Source organism: Anolis sagrei, chromosome 1, assembly GCF_037176765.1.
Source record: "Anolis sagrei isolate rAnoSag1 chromosome 1, rAnoSag1.mat, whole genome shotgun sequence".
Lineage (NCBI taxonomy): Eukaryota > Metazoa > Chordata > Lepidosauria > Squamata > Dactyloidae > Anolis > Anolis sagrei.
Window position 1 is genome coordinate 60,624,801 of NC_090021.1, and position 16,644 is coordinate 60,641,444.

At 41.4% G+C, this 16,644-nt stretch overlaps 1 protein-coding gene across 3 annotated transcripts in view; it reads right to left on the reverse strand.

Annotated features, from left to right (window-relative positions):
* The window catches only part of DISC1 (DISC1 scaffold protein), a 176,890-nt gene that overhangs the window by 36,961 nt on the left and 123,285 nt on the right, over positions 1 to 16,644 (reverse strand). For 2 of the 3 annotated variants that reach the window (XM_060753819.2, XM_067465294.1), the window contains one exon: positions 7,456 to 7,516. The exons of the other annotated variant lie outside the window; for it this stretch is intronic. In XM_060753819.2, coding sequence (XP_060609802.2) covers positions 7,456 to 7,516 — 61 coding nt within the window. The remainder of the gene's footprint in view (positions 1 to 7,455; positions 7,517 to 16,644) is intronic. 3 annotated transcript variants of the gene reach the window in all.

A 16,644-nucleotide genomic window follows, 5' to 3' on the forward strand; every position in this document is an offset into this window, starting at 1 on the left:
GGAATTAAAAAAAGCAACTGAATACCCACCCCTTGCTTTTTGCTTTTTCTAATGAATAGATGCAGTATTATAATCTCGTTGAGATGTGGGCTACGGCATAATCACATTTTACATTTCTTCAGCTCAAAAAACAGGATATTTATTTTGACTGACACAAATAAAAAGTAGTTTGAAGCCTGAGGCAACTGTGATAAGGGATTTAGAACCAAGCACCATGTGGCTCATGAGATACAAGAGAATGCTGCTACAGCAGATCAAGTGGATACTGATCTGTTTTGTCTGATGCTCTCAATTCTAATAATCTGCTTTCTGTTTTCCAGTTAGGAAAGACGGAGAAGCAACCATTATGACTACATTGTTTCTTCACTATTGGTTCTGACCAGCTTTAAGATGTGGGGAGAGGAACTATTTTAAAATAAAGGAGATGTCTGTTTCTTCTTTATTATTTAGTAATATTTACTTATTTATATTTATCATGTCAGAAGCAGTAGAGATATTTTATATTTAAAAAGACTCAAACAAAGTTAAAAAGTTGGCATTATGCTAGATTTCCTTTGACCAGAAGCTGGCCACTTGGAATGCCTCTGGTGTGGCTGTGAAAATGTCCTCAATTGTGCATGTGGTAGGGCTCAGCAGCATTGTAGTAGGTGGTCTGTAGTTTACTCTTCTCCACACCCACATGTTGTGAATTCCACTTTGTAGCCCCATTTCTTAAGGTTGGCTCTGCATCTCATGGTGCCATATCGTAGTCTGTTTGACACCTTACAAGTCGCCCAGTCTTCTGTGTGCCTATCTGGTATCAGCCCCTGTTTTAGGTTCTGGATTTTAGCCTGCCAGTTTTGGACTCTCACTTGCTGAGATGTTCCTGCAAGTATCTCTGTAGATCTTAGGAAGCTATTTCTTGATTTAAGGCATTGGCATGCTGTCTGATAACGGAACAGGGGATGAGCTGGAGATGTCAATGCCTTGGTCCTTTCATTACTGGTGGCTACTTCCCAACAGATGTCAGGTGGTGCAATACCGGCTAAACAGTATAGTTTCCCCAATGGTGTAGGGCGTAGGCATCCTGGGATAATGCAGCATGTCTCATTAAGAGCCACATCCACTGTTTTAACATGGTGAGATGTATGCCACACTGGGTATGTGTATTCAACTTTAGTAATAATAACATTATTGTTAATTCTTATTAAGAGTTTTCATTAATTGACTTTGAGTTGACTTATGCTTTCAAGTCAATTCCAACTTATACTGGCTCTTTTCTAGCGTTATCTTATTAAGATTTCTTCAGTGGAGGTTTCCATGCCTTCCACTGACACAAAGGATGCATCTATACTCTAGTATTAATGCAGCTGGAATCCACTTTAATTATTATGGTTGAAGGGCATAGAATCATGGGAGTTGCAGTTTTACTAGGATTATTCACATGTGAACTTTATGAGCTAATTCCAATCTTTATCCTTCTGAGAACAGACAAAAGAATAGAATTTGTGAGTCACAAATAACTTGCTTTTAATTAGACCAAGGATTCACAAACTTTTTCAGCTGTAGAGCTGTAGAGAATGTTTCTGGTGGAGCCTCAATAAATGGTGTGTGTGTGTGTGTGTGTGTGTGTGTGTGTGTTGTTCATTCATTCCGAAGTTTCTGACTCTTTGTGACCTCTTGGACCAGCCGACGCCAGAGCTCCCTGTCGGCCGTCACCACCCCCAGCTCCTTCAAGGTCAATCCAGTCACTTCAAGGATGCCATCCATCCATCTTGCCCTTGGTCGGCCCCTCTTCCTTTTTCTTTCCATTTTCCCCAGCATCAATGTCTTCTTTAAGATTTCATTTTTTCTCATGATGTGGCCAAAGTACTTCATCTTTGCCTCTACTATCCTTCCCTCCAATGAGCAGTCGGGGTTTATTTCCTGAAGTATGGACTGGTTGGATCTTCTCGTGGTCCAAGGCACTCTCAGAACTTTCCTCCAACACCACAATTCAAAAGCATCTACCTTCCTTCGCTCAGCCTTCCCTATGGTCCAGCTCTCACATCCGTAGGTGACTTTGGGGAATACCATTGCTTTAACTATGCGGATCTTTGTTGCCAGTGTGATGTCTCTACTCTTCACTATTTTATAGAGATCGGTCATTGCTATATAAAGATATCTGTGTGTGTGTGTGTATCAGACATGGACAAACTTTTGGAGAACAATTTTAACCAACGCAAACTTAACAGCATTTCAGTAGAATACCCCAGGGGTCAACCATTCCAACCCCCTTCTGCCATGCAGGAAAAGCACAATCAAAGCACCCCCAACAGATTGCCATTCAGACTTTGCATTAGTAGTAGTAGTAGTAGTTGTTGTTGTTGTTGTTATAATAGGAGCAATCCCAGAGGCCATTCAATCCAGCCCCCTTCTGCCATGCAGGAAAGCACAATCAGAGCACCCCCAACAAATGGCCATCCAGCTTTTGTAGTAGTAATTAGTATAAGAATAATAGGAGCAACCCCAGGGGCCATCCTTCCAACTTTTGGAGAACAATTTTAACCAACGCAAACTTAACAGCATTTCAGTGGAATACCACAGAGGTCAACCATTCCAACCCCCTTCTGTCATGTAGGAAAAGTACAATCAAAGCACCCCTCAGAAGTGGGAGGGAAATGGGTTTTTGGAAGCAAACAAAGCAAGAGCAAAAGGCTAAATCTGCCTGGCTGTCATTCTAGGAACTTTACATACAAAGTGTGGAAAGGAGAGGAGCAAGATGATGATTTTCTTTTAACAATGGGGAAAGACTGGTAACAAAAGATTTTTCAAAGCTGAATTTTGGTGAAATGTTTTTCTTGATTCCCAATTTGACGAGAGCTATGCCACTAAATCAAACAATTCTTAATATATAATAGATATGGCATCCATGTATGTTTCAGTATTAAGAGTTATTCAGACTTTAAAACATGGCACCAAGAGCAACATAATTCTTGATAATCAAGTCCAACAGAATTAGGGACTCTACCCCATTATTTGTTTCATGTCATTGCAGAAAGCCCTTCTAAAAAAAAACCTGCTGCCAAAAAGCTAGCCTTAGAGTGGATTCAGACACAGTGTAAGCATTTCAGGTAGTTTAACAACTCTTGAGATATGTATCTGCTTCATGCATTTATACTTTAACCTTCAGAAAAATCTTTCAGGAGGCAGTTTCCAGCAAATATAAAGGCAATGTACCAAAAACAAAGCAAGTAAGAAAGTAACACTGCAAACAGTTTTAAAACACCACGTACTAAAATTTCAACAATGACATCTCCAGCAGTTTGTAATATTCATCGTTAGATGACATGGAAAACCTCAATTCTACTTTCTCTACAGACATCTTGCCAATCAAATAATTCCTAGGTCAAACTGAATGTGTACTGTTACTCAGCAAAATTACCATTGTCCCATTTTAATGAAACATCAGAAAAACACAAGCACCTTCTAATGATATGTAAGTGATGGGGGCACTGATGCAAGCATACTGTGAATAGTTATTAAAGTGCCCAGTCTTCATTGAAGAATGCCAGTGTGAAGACTACTGAAAACATTAATATTCAAACACATTTTCAAGGTGAACTTCACTTCCCTTCCAGCCACTGCAGTTCTTCTCCCGTCTCATAGTAAAAGAAAGAGCTTAGAAAAAATCCTTGCTGAAATGACTACCACAAATCTCCCAGCTGATATGATTGGTTGCCCTGCTGGCAGAGAGATTCTGGGAACTGTAGTACAAAAGAGTAACTCTTCCTCATTCTGATACACTCCAAGATATGCAATATCAGCCATGCAGAAAGCACCAGCCATGTTTCCTTCAATTGCCCTTGATCAACAGTAACATTTAGCATACAAACGCAGAGATATTTTAGCAGACTCAAAGATGTCTGAGCAATTATCCATTTACTGTTAAAGATATGTGTTTTGTGACCGAGTCTAGACCCTTCCAAACAAAAACTCTGGCACCCAAGGAATAATTTTAAAATGTAAATACTTTAGAAATCCTGTTATAAAGCAACACAATCCTAAGTGATAAGCCTTTCTAAGAGGCAACCAAAGCCTTGAGGGAAGCAACAGAGCCCTTCAAAGCTGGAAGATTAACGTTAATCTTGGCAGCAGCTCAAAAAAGACTGTCAAATTAAACAACAGCATTGTTTTCTCGCTTTCTGTTTACTGGCTGAAATGTAAAGATGAGACATCTCCAAAGCTCTTCAGAACTGAAGGGAGAATTGCCTAATGACTTTATACAAACAATGGCCCATAGAATATTTTGCTGAAAGGTGATAAATGTCAAAACCAGTAAGGAGTATGAGTATCATCATCATCATCACCACCACCACCACCACCACCACTACTACCACCTCTCTCTAAGAATCAAGAGTGGGGAACAACATATCATTTATTTATTTGTTTGTTTATTTCAAATATTTGTAGCCTGTCCTTCTCAACCCCCGGCGGGGGGGGGGGGGGGGGACAGAGACAACTCAGGGCAGCTTCCAGCCAGCAACAATTTGCATACATTTCAAAACATTAAGTCAATTAAATTAAAAACAAATTAAATATAGAATACACTACATAACTTCAGTTAAAAACACATTTCACTACAGAGGTCATTTCTAACCAGAGTTGCTGATGTCTTCACACCTGGCCCTGGTGAGTCCTTGAAGCTATGTGGTGCAGACCCAAAATTAATAACAACATCATCCCTGGCCTTGTCTTACTCAACTGCTGAGTATGCCTGCCTCATCTAGCATAAATCTGCCCACGCAAAACAGGTGAATATAGCACTGAATGAGACATGTAGAATAATCACAGGATGTCTTAAACCTACACCTGTTGATAGACTCTATAAGCTAGCTGGCATTGCTCCCCCCCCCCCCCCCGCCCCAATGTGCAATGGGAAGTTGCTTCCAATTGCAAGAGAAATAAGATTGAGCACTGTGAAAGCCACCCACTGTATGACTATCAGCCTCCTCCCAGTAGACTTAAATCAAGGAAAAGTTTCGTGAGAACCATCACTCCTCTAAATGTTCCTCCAGCAACAGCAAGAATATCTCTGTGGGCAACAAAATCCTCCAGGGACAAACCAAGAATGGGCAACTTGGAAGTCCCTGAACAGACTCAGAAGTGGACTTGGCAGATCAAAAGACAACCTGGCAAAATGGAACTACCTAGAAGAATCCTCCACCTTGTGTGATTGTGGAGCAAAACAAACACTCAGCATCTTAATGCTTGCTCTATCCATGATGCCCTGCCTCATGGATAGAGGAAGAACTGTTTAAAGCTACAGACAATGCAGTAGCTGTTGCTGTTGTATGTCAGCCTGTGATTGTGTCTGATGATCAGGTTGCTTTGGATGATGGGAATGAGAATGATGTTCATGTTCAAGCTGATGTTTGCCTACGAAATAAAGTATCTAGTTTCATGGAATTCTTTGGACTATTTCTCTTTGGACTATTTGTTCCTGTTTCTTTTTAATCAATTGGATTAGCCTTTACTGTGGATTACTTTTTATTGCTTTGGCTTTTGTTATCCTCAATAAACTGCTTGCTATTTTAACCCATCTGTGTCGTGTTTAGCCAAAGGTGAGTACTCCTGCTCTGGAGTACAACAGTTGCCTGTTTTTGGTCTAAAACTATTTAGCTGCTTGTGATCCCTTCATTTGATCATTTTTAAACTTATTTATTTATGCAATACTTTTTAAAACAAAGTAAAAAATAAATAAATGGGGATAACAATTTGAGAAACTACTTGGGACTTTTTAACAGGTTTTTCTCGTCACCTCTACTGTTGTGCCTTGAATAAGTTGACCCTTCCACCAGGAACTGAGGGGACAGTCTGGTCTTGGATACAGTTGGCCTATCAGGAGATACAACCTGGATGACCCCTTCTTCCTTTAGCAATGTTCTGGCCCTGAGGGCTCCTTATACTAGAAACCTACATATTTTAGAAACCAGCTATTTCAAAACTGATAGTGCTCTCAAAGCATTAACAACAGTACCAGCTGTCTTGGGCATTCCCTAAATGCCTATCACTAGGAATAGGCTGCAAAGTTGCAGCAGCAGAAAGGCTAAATAGGTAGTCCAGGATCATGATTCGAGTCAGAGATTTTCTTCTCATGCAGCAATTGAATAAGGTGCCTCATTTCCTGCCCAGCAGTCCAGAATGTTGCTTGAGATTGCTTTAACGCTATTTCCAATTGCCTCCAGCAAATTTCTGGGCAATACATAGATAGATATGAGGAAATACGTTTCTATAAATACACCCAGACATGATCTAATATAATAGCCACATATTTTTCCCACATAGTACTAGAGATTGCAGTGTGAAGCCAGCCCTCTTAAATTTCTGTGGGTGAGAGAATGTGAGATGTGTCTTAAATATATTGAATTATAATTCTGTTTTGTTCTGTTCAGCTTCTGTAAATAAAGTGCTGTTCTTTGTGTTATGTGTTTTTCATTATTGTTGGGTGCCCTCGGGTCCTTTCAGACTTAATGCAACTCTAAGGTGAATCTATCACGAGGTTACCTAGATCTAGGAGTGTGGGGCCCATCTACACTGCTATATAATGCACTACAAAATTTATATAATGCAGTTTAACTGCATCAAACTACAATATATAGAATTATACAATCATAGACTCATAGAATCACAGAGTTGTAAGAGACCTCATGGGCCATACAGTCCAACCCCTGTCAAGAAGCAGGAAAATCACTTTCAAAGAAAGTTTAACTGCATTATATGAGTCTACAGTAAACATATAATGCAGTTCCAAACTGCATTATATGGCAGTATAGATGGGGCCTGTGTGACTCACTCAAGGCCAATTGGTGGGTTTCCATAGCCAAGTGGGAAACTGAACCCTGGTCTACAGGGTCGTAGCACACATTCAAACCACTATACCATGCTTTTGGTCTTCACTATATATAAAAATGCTATATATAAAGATTGCATTCAGGTATGGCATCTGTGGCGGCAGTAGAGAAGAGAGAGTTGGTGTCCAGTGGGAATATTACTTGTATAATTTCCTACAGAGGATGCTTGAAGGCATCTCATAGGTCTCTACGGTTGGCAGCCACGTGGCAGAATAGGAGGAGAGGACTGCAGTGAGGTTTGAGGAAATTCTCACTATTGGTGGCAGTTGATGTCCAGTGGGTTTAGGGAGAATCTCACAACTGGTAGAAAAGTAATGGGGTGGCACTCACCCACACATTAGCTTACTTAATTTCAGGACAATTTGTAAAAATGCAATTTTGTTTTTATCATATTTAAAAACAGCATTTATTTAAAAAAATCGTGAAGCATGTTATCCCAAAACTCCCTATTAGATCCAAACGATTAATAAAAGTAATAAAAATAAATAGCAAAGTATAACTAAGTTCAAAGAATCTCATACACAGCAGCACACTTAACATTACATATTCCCTAAATATTTTTGAAATTGTGTTTTGCCTTTACCTTTGTAATTTTGCTTCCAGAATTTCCATATATTTGACAGCATTCTCCTTTAATGCCTTCTCTGTAAGACAAAAACCAAAGATCTTTTTCACTAAGAAATAACACTGGAGAAGAGAGTAAGAGAGATCTAACAGAAATTACTTTTGAAGAAAGGTTTTTTTGAATAATAGGAAATCAAACTTTTCTTGTGTTTTCTCCCTTTGGGATTTGAGATTTGAAGTTAAACAAAATTATATAATTTAAGAAAGTTATGCTTCTAACAACACTGTTCAATATTGCAGGAGAAATAGAGAAGTAAGTAGGGAAGGCATCCCTTTGGTTAGAAAAATAGAGAACATAAGTCAAGATCTTTAGATTTAAGCACCTGTGCAACAGGCAGAAAGGCGTGAAAAGGACAGGCTATGGGTCTGTTAAAACTAATTTTTTGAAAGAGCTTGCTCACTACAGAATGGCTTCAAGTTGCACGTTATCACCTACAAAGCCCTAAACGGTTCAGGACCTGCCTATCTTTGCGACCACATTTTCCCCTACGAACCTGAGCCAGGGAGGCCCTTCTCTCGCTCCCATGGTTGGTGGGGATGAGGGAGAGGGCTTCCTCGGTGGTGGCCCCCAAGCTCTGTAACTCTCTCCCCAGGGAGATTAAACTGGTACCCACCCTGTCCACTTTTCACTAGGACCTTAAAACGTGGATGTTCCACTGTGCCTATGATTAAACCATCAGAAAATTCCCCCCCCCCCAACTATAATATACGATCAGCTTCTGTACTTTATCACTGTCTCCTGCCCTATAGATCTGCCGTTCTAAATGACATTGCCCTTCTAGCCTTACTTTATTATCGACTCTTGCACTTTTCCACCAGCCCATCTTGAAACTATATTGCACAAGCTCCTACCCTCTGAGTTCAGTATATATTACTGTTCAGGCTATTGGTTGTTTTATGATGTTGTTTTATTTTATTGTATTGTGTTTTTAATCTATGTCTGTTCGGGCTTGTCCCCATGTAAGCCACCCCGAGTCCCTTCGGGGAGATGGAGGCAGGGTACAAAAATAAAGTTGTTGTTGTTGTTGTTGTTGTTGTTAAAAGGTGACCTATTCTGGTATTAAGAAAAGGGGAGTGCATGTTGGGTAGGCAATGTTATAGCCAATTAGAGATATTTTCTGTGTCTTTGATAACATTTAATTGGAGACTTGGATGAGCATAGCTTCTTTTTAAAATATCCAAAAATGTTACTATTCTAGCACAAAAACACTTTGTTCCCCTTCCACCCAGAACAGAAAATGGAAATACTCTTAATTTAAACCAGCAACCCATGCTTCCTGGAAAAAATATGGAAGATTAATATTGCAATTTATCCTGAATTAAAAAGAACAGCCTTTAGGAAGAGGCAGTTTTGTGCTGGGAACTGGTCTGGACATTCTGTGAAAAAAGGGAATGTCATCTGGGTGTTTAATATAAACTTGAGAATGTTAGCAAGATTTCCTCCATCTGTTTCCCCCTTCAATCTGTGTGAGTTTAGCACAATCTTTAACAGAACTAAAATACTCCAGATAGTCAATTAATTTAGATAATGTCCTTTAGCAAACAGGCATTGATTTGTTGTTGCAGGATTGCTATAGACATTTCAGCTCAACTACACACATACAACCAAACATTTGTAAGTGTTTTTCAGTGACTGAAGTATGGCAAAACAAAATTAAAAATATTTGTAAAATTTACTGAAGAAACAGAACTTTTAGTTGTTGCTTTTTACAGGGATCTGAAATCAGGAAAACAACCCCTTCTATTAACACTGATTAGCTAACCTTGCATGGTGAATGACCTTTGCTGGTCTATGTGCAATCCACTACAAAACCTTTGCAAATCAACCATTTTCTGTTGCAAGTTCCCTGGTATTACTATGGCTGCCTAAGCAATTATCCCATACTGGACAAGTAAGTGTTTTTCAGTGTCTGAATTTCTGAAACAGATGCTACACTTTGCAGGCTGATTCTCACGTAGGGTGCATATGTACTTTAGAATTAATTTATTCTGACACTACTTCACTTGGTATGGCTCAATGCTATGGTAATATGGGAGCTGCGGTTTTCTAAGATCATTAGCCTTCACTGTGACATAGTGCTGATGCCTCACCAAACTACAAATCCCAGAATTCCACAGCACTGAGACATAACAGCTAAAGTGGCGTCAAACTGCATTCATTCTACAGTATAAATGCACCTAGAGGATGCTTGCAGGATGCACAGTGAGAATTGATATTTCCTTGCAACACAGTAATACACACTGGAACCTAAAATATGCGCATTCTTACACAAGTAAGTTCCTCCTACATGAATCCTTTAGCCATGTCAAAGGTGTAAATAAAGTATGTAAGGTAGGCTATTTCCATGGCCATTGACACATGTACAGAAAGGCTCAGATCACACATTCAAGCTCCTACAGAAAGTGTAGGTCCCAAATCCAAAACTGACTCTTATGCACTGCTTACAGATTGCTATTATATGGGGGCCATGTATAACCTGTCCTCCATTCTTTTCAATCAGTAGCTTTTTTCTTCTACGGTTTCTCACAGCACTGTGAATCAACAGGGCAAGAGTATAATCACAGCCTTGAACCACATGCCATTGCTCCATAGAAGTAAAAAACCAATTTGTCAGGCTATACTTATGTGTCACTTGCAAAAGCTTTCACTTAAACATGTGATACGTTCTTTGATAATGGGTAGCTTTAATGTTTCCGCCTTTATTGCTCTTCAACCTGATCCCATCATTATATGGCCTTGGAACATGACACATTCCAACTCAATCGTCTCTCTCATCCTAATATAAAATATCGATATTAATAATTAGATGGGATGGGAGCGGATCCGTTTCGCACTTATTTTGTTTCCAACTAATGCCACAATGTATTATGTTACATGAACAATATACCCTAGTTCCAGTTTCTCTTGCTGTGTTGGCTATATTTTAATTGGATATTATCTGATACAGTATTTCTTACTTTTCACAATTGTGTTCTGTTCCCTACATCCAATTTTCCAATGCCCTTGAAGCACAGAGATTAATAAATCAGCAATCTTCAATGACAAAAAGTAAGGGATAAGAGATTACCACTAGCCAAAAGTAGGTCAGCTATAAAATGTCTGGAAAACAGGGGTAAGATACTCATGTATTATCTTCATCACACATTTTAACTAAAAAGCTAAGGGCATCACATGATTCTTTTTACTCATAGGGAATATGAGTTCCTGCCTTTGATTTCCAATATATCCAAGTAGACATTCTCATTTAAAACTCTATTAAATTTCTAATAACTGGATTCCTGGATCTCTCTCATCTTCAGGCTATGTACTCACAAACTTCTTGCCAAAATCTCTTGAAACCAGGCAAGAAAGAATCCCATAAAGGTGGCAGGAGTTGAGCTATAGAGAATTGTAAAATTGCATTCTGTAAACATGACAAAAAGCTTATTTTCAAATGCAAGCAATACCTCTATTATTTCTGTCCTCGGTCTCCCCAGGACTCAACTATTTTTGGTAGAGAAGGAACATTTTGAAATAATGTATATTTGATGCCATCCAAAAGAGATCCCACCCTCTTCCATGACATCATAATATCTGTTTGCTTTTGTTTTCTCCCTTCCTTGCATTTGCTTTTCGTTCCTATATGAGGCAAAGCCTGGCATCAGAGGCCACAGAGAGATAATATTATGAGACAGAAGGTCAACTAATAAATTTGCTAAATATAGGTTGCTTACCTGTAAACGTAGTTTCCCAAGTGGTCACCTGCGAATTTACACATATGGTATAATCCGGCGCTCGCGCCGGCAGCAACGGAAGGTTCACGAGACTATTTTGACCGTTGGAGCAGCCCCTCCCGCCCCTCTCCCCTCTATAAATAGCCCTCAAGAGGGGCTGCGGCCAGTTCTTCCGTCGCTAAATAGCTATATAGAAGAGCTGGGCATGACGGCTAAATGTAGAGGGGAGGATGGGCGGGTTGTGTAAATTCGCAGGTGACCACTTGGGAAACTACGTTTACAGGTAAGCAACCTATATTTTCCCCACGTGGTCACTGCGATTTACACATATGGTAGACTAGCGAGCTGCTAACCTTGGACGGAGGGCGTCATGCCACAGCTGAAAAAAGCACCGCCCTGCCAAAGGCTGCATCTGCCTTCGACGTCACGTCCAACTTGTAATGCTTCACAAAGGTAGTCGGTCTAGACCAGGTGGCTGCTCTGCAAATTATTTCAAGTGGAACACCACGAAGAAACGCCGTCGAGGTAGCTACTGCTCTTGTGGAGTGTGCTTTAACCTGTAGGGGTAAGTCTTTCCCACACATCTGATATGCAAGTCTTATAGTAGAAACAATCCAAGCTGCAAACCTCTGCGAGGATACAGGAAAACCCATTGAATCCTCCCTATATTTCAGGAATAACCTCGTGGATTTCCGGTAGGCCTTAGTTCTATCAATATAATATACTAAAGCTCGACGTACATCTAACAAATGTAACTTCCTCTCTAAGGAAGTGGTTGGATTCTGGAAAAAGGCTGGTAATATAATTTCTTGCGACGTATGGAATTTACTCGTCGCTTTTGGAAGGAAGGATATATCAGTTCTAAGAACTACTTTGTCCTTATGAATCCTCATGTAAGGTTCGTCACACCTCAGAGCACACAATTCCCCAGCTCTACGGGCTGAGGTAATAGCAACTAAAAATGCTGTTTTCCAAGATAAGTATGCTATGTCCACCGTTGCTAACGGTTCAAATGGAGGCTTAGATAAAGCCGTAAGCACTAGATCTAAACTCCAAGATGGGGCAATTGGCGCTACCGGAGGTTTAAGATTTTTCAAACCTTTCATAAACAAGGACACCATTGGGTCACTAAAACACGATGGCATACCCACTTTCCGTCTAAACCAAGAGAGGGCTGCCAAATAACATTTTAACGAGGACCAGGATAAACCCAAATCTACTAAATGTGCCAAGAAGTCTAATATTAGTGAAGTTGGCGCTTCCAAGGGATCTACCCCTTTATCCAGCACAAATTTCGAGAACCTAGACCATTTGTAAATATAGGATCTTTTTGTTGATTGTCTCTGGGCAGCTTCTATAATAAGCCTGACAGGACTGGAAATATGCGCCATGCCGTTAATCTCAGCTTCTGGACATCCGGGTATAGAACCCGCTCGTCCCGCTCCGTCAGCAAGTCCTCCCTCTGAGGCAACGGCTTGAATATTCTTTTGGACATTTCCAGAGCTAGGGAAAACCATGGCTGTCTCGGCCACCATGGGGTAACTAGTATCCCCTGTGCCCGGTCCTGAAGTAGCTTCGACACTACCCGATGAATGAGAGGAAATGGGGGAAACGCATACACACTCCGTTCTCCCCAATGCAAAAGAAACGCGTCGCCTAGACAATTGGTCATCGAATTTCTGTAGTCCCGGGCGCAAAACAGTCGACACTGAGTGTTCTGTGCCGAGGCAAAAAGATCTATCTCTGGTTCTCCCCAGGCCTGAAAAAGTAGGGCTGCAACTTGTCTGTTCAAAGTCCACTCGTGGTGAGTGAGAGGATTCCTGCTCAAGAAATCCGCTAGTACATTTTGCTCTCCTGGTAGATGTATTGCCATGAGGAAAATGCCCTTGTTTATGCACCAATTCCACAGTCTGAGTGTTATTTCTAGTAATCCTCTTGAGTGAGTTCCTCCCTGCTTGTTTATATAATACATTACTGTTGTGTTGTCCGTCACCAATTGGACCACCTGATTTTTTAGGATCGGTTCGAATGACTTCAGTGCCTTCTCTACTGCTAGTAACTCTAACAGGTTTATATGATATGTCGTCTCTACAGACGTCCATGACCCTTGGGCTGTCAATCCGTCTACATGCGCTCCCCAACCCATAAGAGAGGAGTCCGTTGTTAGAATTTTGGAAGGCCTGGGCTGATGAAAGGGAAGGCCAGTACAGACATTGTGGCGTTCCGCCCACCACAACAGGTGTTTGCGTTGTTGCAAAGGCAAAGACAGGCGCATATTGGAACTGTGTAACAACGGGTCGAAGACCGACAGGAACCAAGACTGTAGGGGTCTGAACTGCAGTCTCGCATGAGGAGTCACCGCAGTTGTTGACGCCATGTGACCTAATAGTACTTGTATCTCTCTGGCCCTTACGACGTCTCTTCTTGACGCCTGTAGTACAAGGTCCTGCAACTTCTTGAAGCGCTCCTCGGGCAGGTACGCCTTTTGATTCTCCGAATCCAAAAGTGCTCCAATGAACTGCATCCTTCTTGAAGGGATGAGATTGGACTTTTCCCAGTTCACTATTAGACCTAGGGACTGGAGAAGAAATAAAGTTTTGTCGATATGCGTTAATAATAGTTGTCTTGAATGTGCTACAAGCAACCAATCATCAATATACGGATACACCGTTATACCAGCTGTGCGGAGGTAAGCCGCCACTGTGGACATACATTTAGTAAAGACCCTTGGTGCTGTCGCTAAACCAAATGGCAAAACGTTGAAATGGAAGGCCTGATTTCCGACCATAAAGGCTAGGAATCTACGATGGTGTAAATGAATGGAAACGTGGAAATAAGCGTCTTTCAAATCTATCGATGCAAACCAAACATTTTTATTTAACAATGGAAGAATAGTTTTAAGTGAAACCATGCGAAATTTCTTAGTAATTATGAATTTGTTTACCCCTCGTAAATCTAGTATAGGCCGTAGGCCACCTCCTTTTTTAGAAATCAAAAAGTATCTCGAGAAAAAACATTGTCCATATGATGATGGTGGTATCGGACATATTGCTCCCTTAGAGAGCAATATCTTAATCTCATCTAAAAGTACAGGAGAAGGAGATGTGGTTCTAACATGTCCCACTGGTGGCAAACTATCGAACTCAATCAAATAACCATTTTTAACAATTTGAAGTACCCATGTGTCAGTAGTAATACTTGACCATGCATCATAAAAAGGAGCCAAACGTGCTCCAAAAAAAGGTAACTCCGAATTAACACTGTTTAAATTTCTATAAACATGAAGAGTACAATTTTGTAATGAATTGGGAGAAACTGGATCAGGCAAGTTAGATGTTCCATCGCCTGTAGAGGAAATGTCAAAAACGCTGTTTGTTCCCTCCTGGGCGACTGGGTTTACCCTGATACGGCTGAAACCTATTCCTCGGCCCATAAGACTGCTTTCGTGGGAGGTATGACTTGTTATTTTGAGGCGCACGTTGACGTTGTTGGCCTCCATAAAAATTACCAGCACTTCTTCTGAAATACGAAGGAGATGTTTGCCATCGAGGTTTTTGCTGGGAATATCCCTGTCGAGGAAAACCATAAATCTGCATGGTTTTTTTCATCTCCTGATTATGCTTCAGCTTTTCATCTGTCGTGGGATGAAAAAGGCCTTCCACGTGCAAAGGTAAGTGCTCGGCGAGAGAGCGACCTTCTTCTGATAGTGCTGATGCACGAAGCCATGCATGTCGTCTTATCGATGTTGCATTGCTGAAGATCTTTCCTGCTGTTTCTGCCATATGCTTAGCAAAGTCTTTTTGGAACTTTGCTAGCAGTATAGCCTCAGTGTAAAATGCCCTTGGTAAGCGTTGTTCGTTTTCAGGGATATAATCCATATATGGATGCACTTTATTCCAAAGGAAAGTCTGGTATGCGCTCATATACGTGGCGTAATGAGCCATCCTAGTAAAGAGTCCAGCAGCCATGTGGGCCTTCTTTCCCATAGCATCCAATTTCTTTCCTTCTTTGTCTGAAGGAGTAGGGTTTAATTTTTTGCCTTTTTGCCCATGTGCAACCTCAGCTATGACAGTATTTGGTACAGGAGGTCTTGCTATCCAATTCGCAGAGGACATATCAATCCTATAAAGATTATCCACTCTCCTTGGAATTGCAGGGGTCAAAGAAGGAGAGCCTTCAATTGTCTTAGCTAGTTTCAGCAAATAGGGCAGTGCTGGAAGAGCGGTTGAGATAATAGATTCCTGTTGTTCTGCAGGAAACATAGGGTCTTCCACAGACTCTGGCTGTTTAGGAGTTGGAAGGTCAAGCGCACGGATCATTCTAGTTATTAATGATGCAAACTTAGAGTAGTCTTCATTATTAGGATCCTGCTCTGCTTCTCTATAATTCTCTTGAGCAATCATTTCCTCATCAGATGTTTGGGATTCATCTATGAGTGGTATCTCAGTGTGCAGGACTGGTGATAACTGGTCCTGTGAATCTATTGGTTCATGGACTTGAGTATGTGTTCTCTTCCTTTTTTCTGAACGCGTTTTCTTTCCCTGTACAGAGTCGCTATTGGGTGCATTACTGGTATTGGTACTGGTAGAGGGCCATTGCATAGGCATTGGCGCCCCATAGTAAAACATCTGTCCATTTGGGGCCATTTGCCAGAAACCTCCTTGGTTCATAAATGGGAGGGGGGGTGGGCATTGCCCTCCTTGGTTCATGCCTCCTTGAGTCATAAATATAGGAGGGAATTGGCCTTGTCCTCCTTGGGCCATACCTCCTTGGTTCATGTATTGAAAAGGAGGAGGTTGGCATTGTACTCCTTGATTCATGCCTCCATAAGGCATAAAAGGAAGAGGTTGGTATTGGTTCCCTTGACTAGTGCCTCCCTGGCGCTGGCTATCTTGACTTTTAGAAGGAGACGGAGGCAAACGCTGATGATCCTGCCTTCTCGACATATGAGAAGCGCTCCTTTTGCTCCCTTGAGCTTTCCCTTCCCCGCTTCGCTTCCTCAAAGGGGAGGAGTTAGGGGTGGAGTCCGAGGCGGAGCTTGCGAGCCTCGACGCCGAGCGGCTTCGACGCCGGCGTCCTCCTCCCTCCGCCATCTTTCTTGAAGGCGCTCGATCCCGAGCGCGTCCTGGGCTCCCTTCTAAGAGCCCTACTGGTGAGGAAGGCGCTCCCGATACCGACCCCACGGTATCGTGAACTAGGAGTGGTGGAGATACTGAGGCTTCTGCAGAATCCTCCATAACTGCCAGATTTCTGGAGGACACCTCCGCAGGTAAATGAGGAGCCGACCCTTCAGCTTTAGACATAGTTTCTTCATTGCTAGCCGAAGACGCCATTTTATTTGGCGTTTGGCTCTGCAAGCCATTATCTCCCTCCTTAGAGGGGTTTTGCGGCTTGATTTTCTTTAGAGTATTTTGAGCCGCTTCACCTCTCTCTG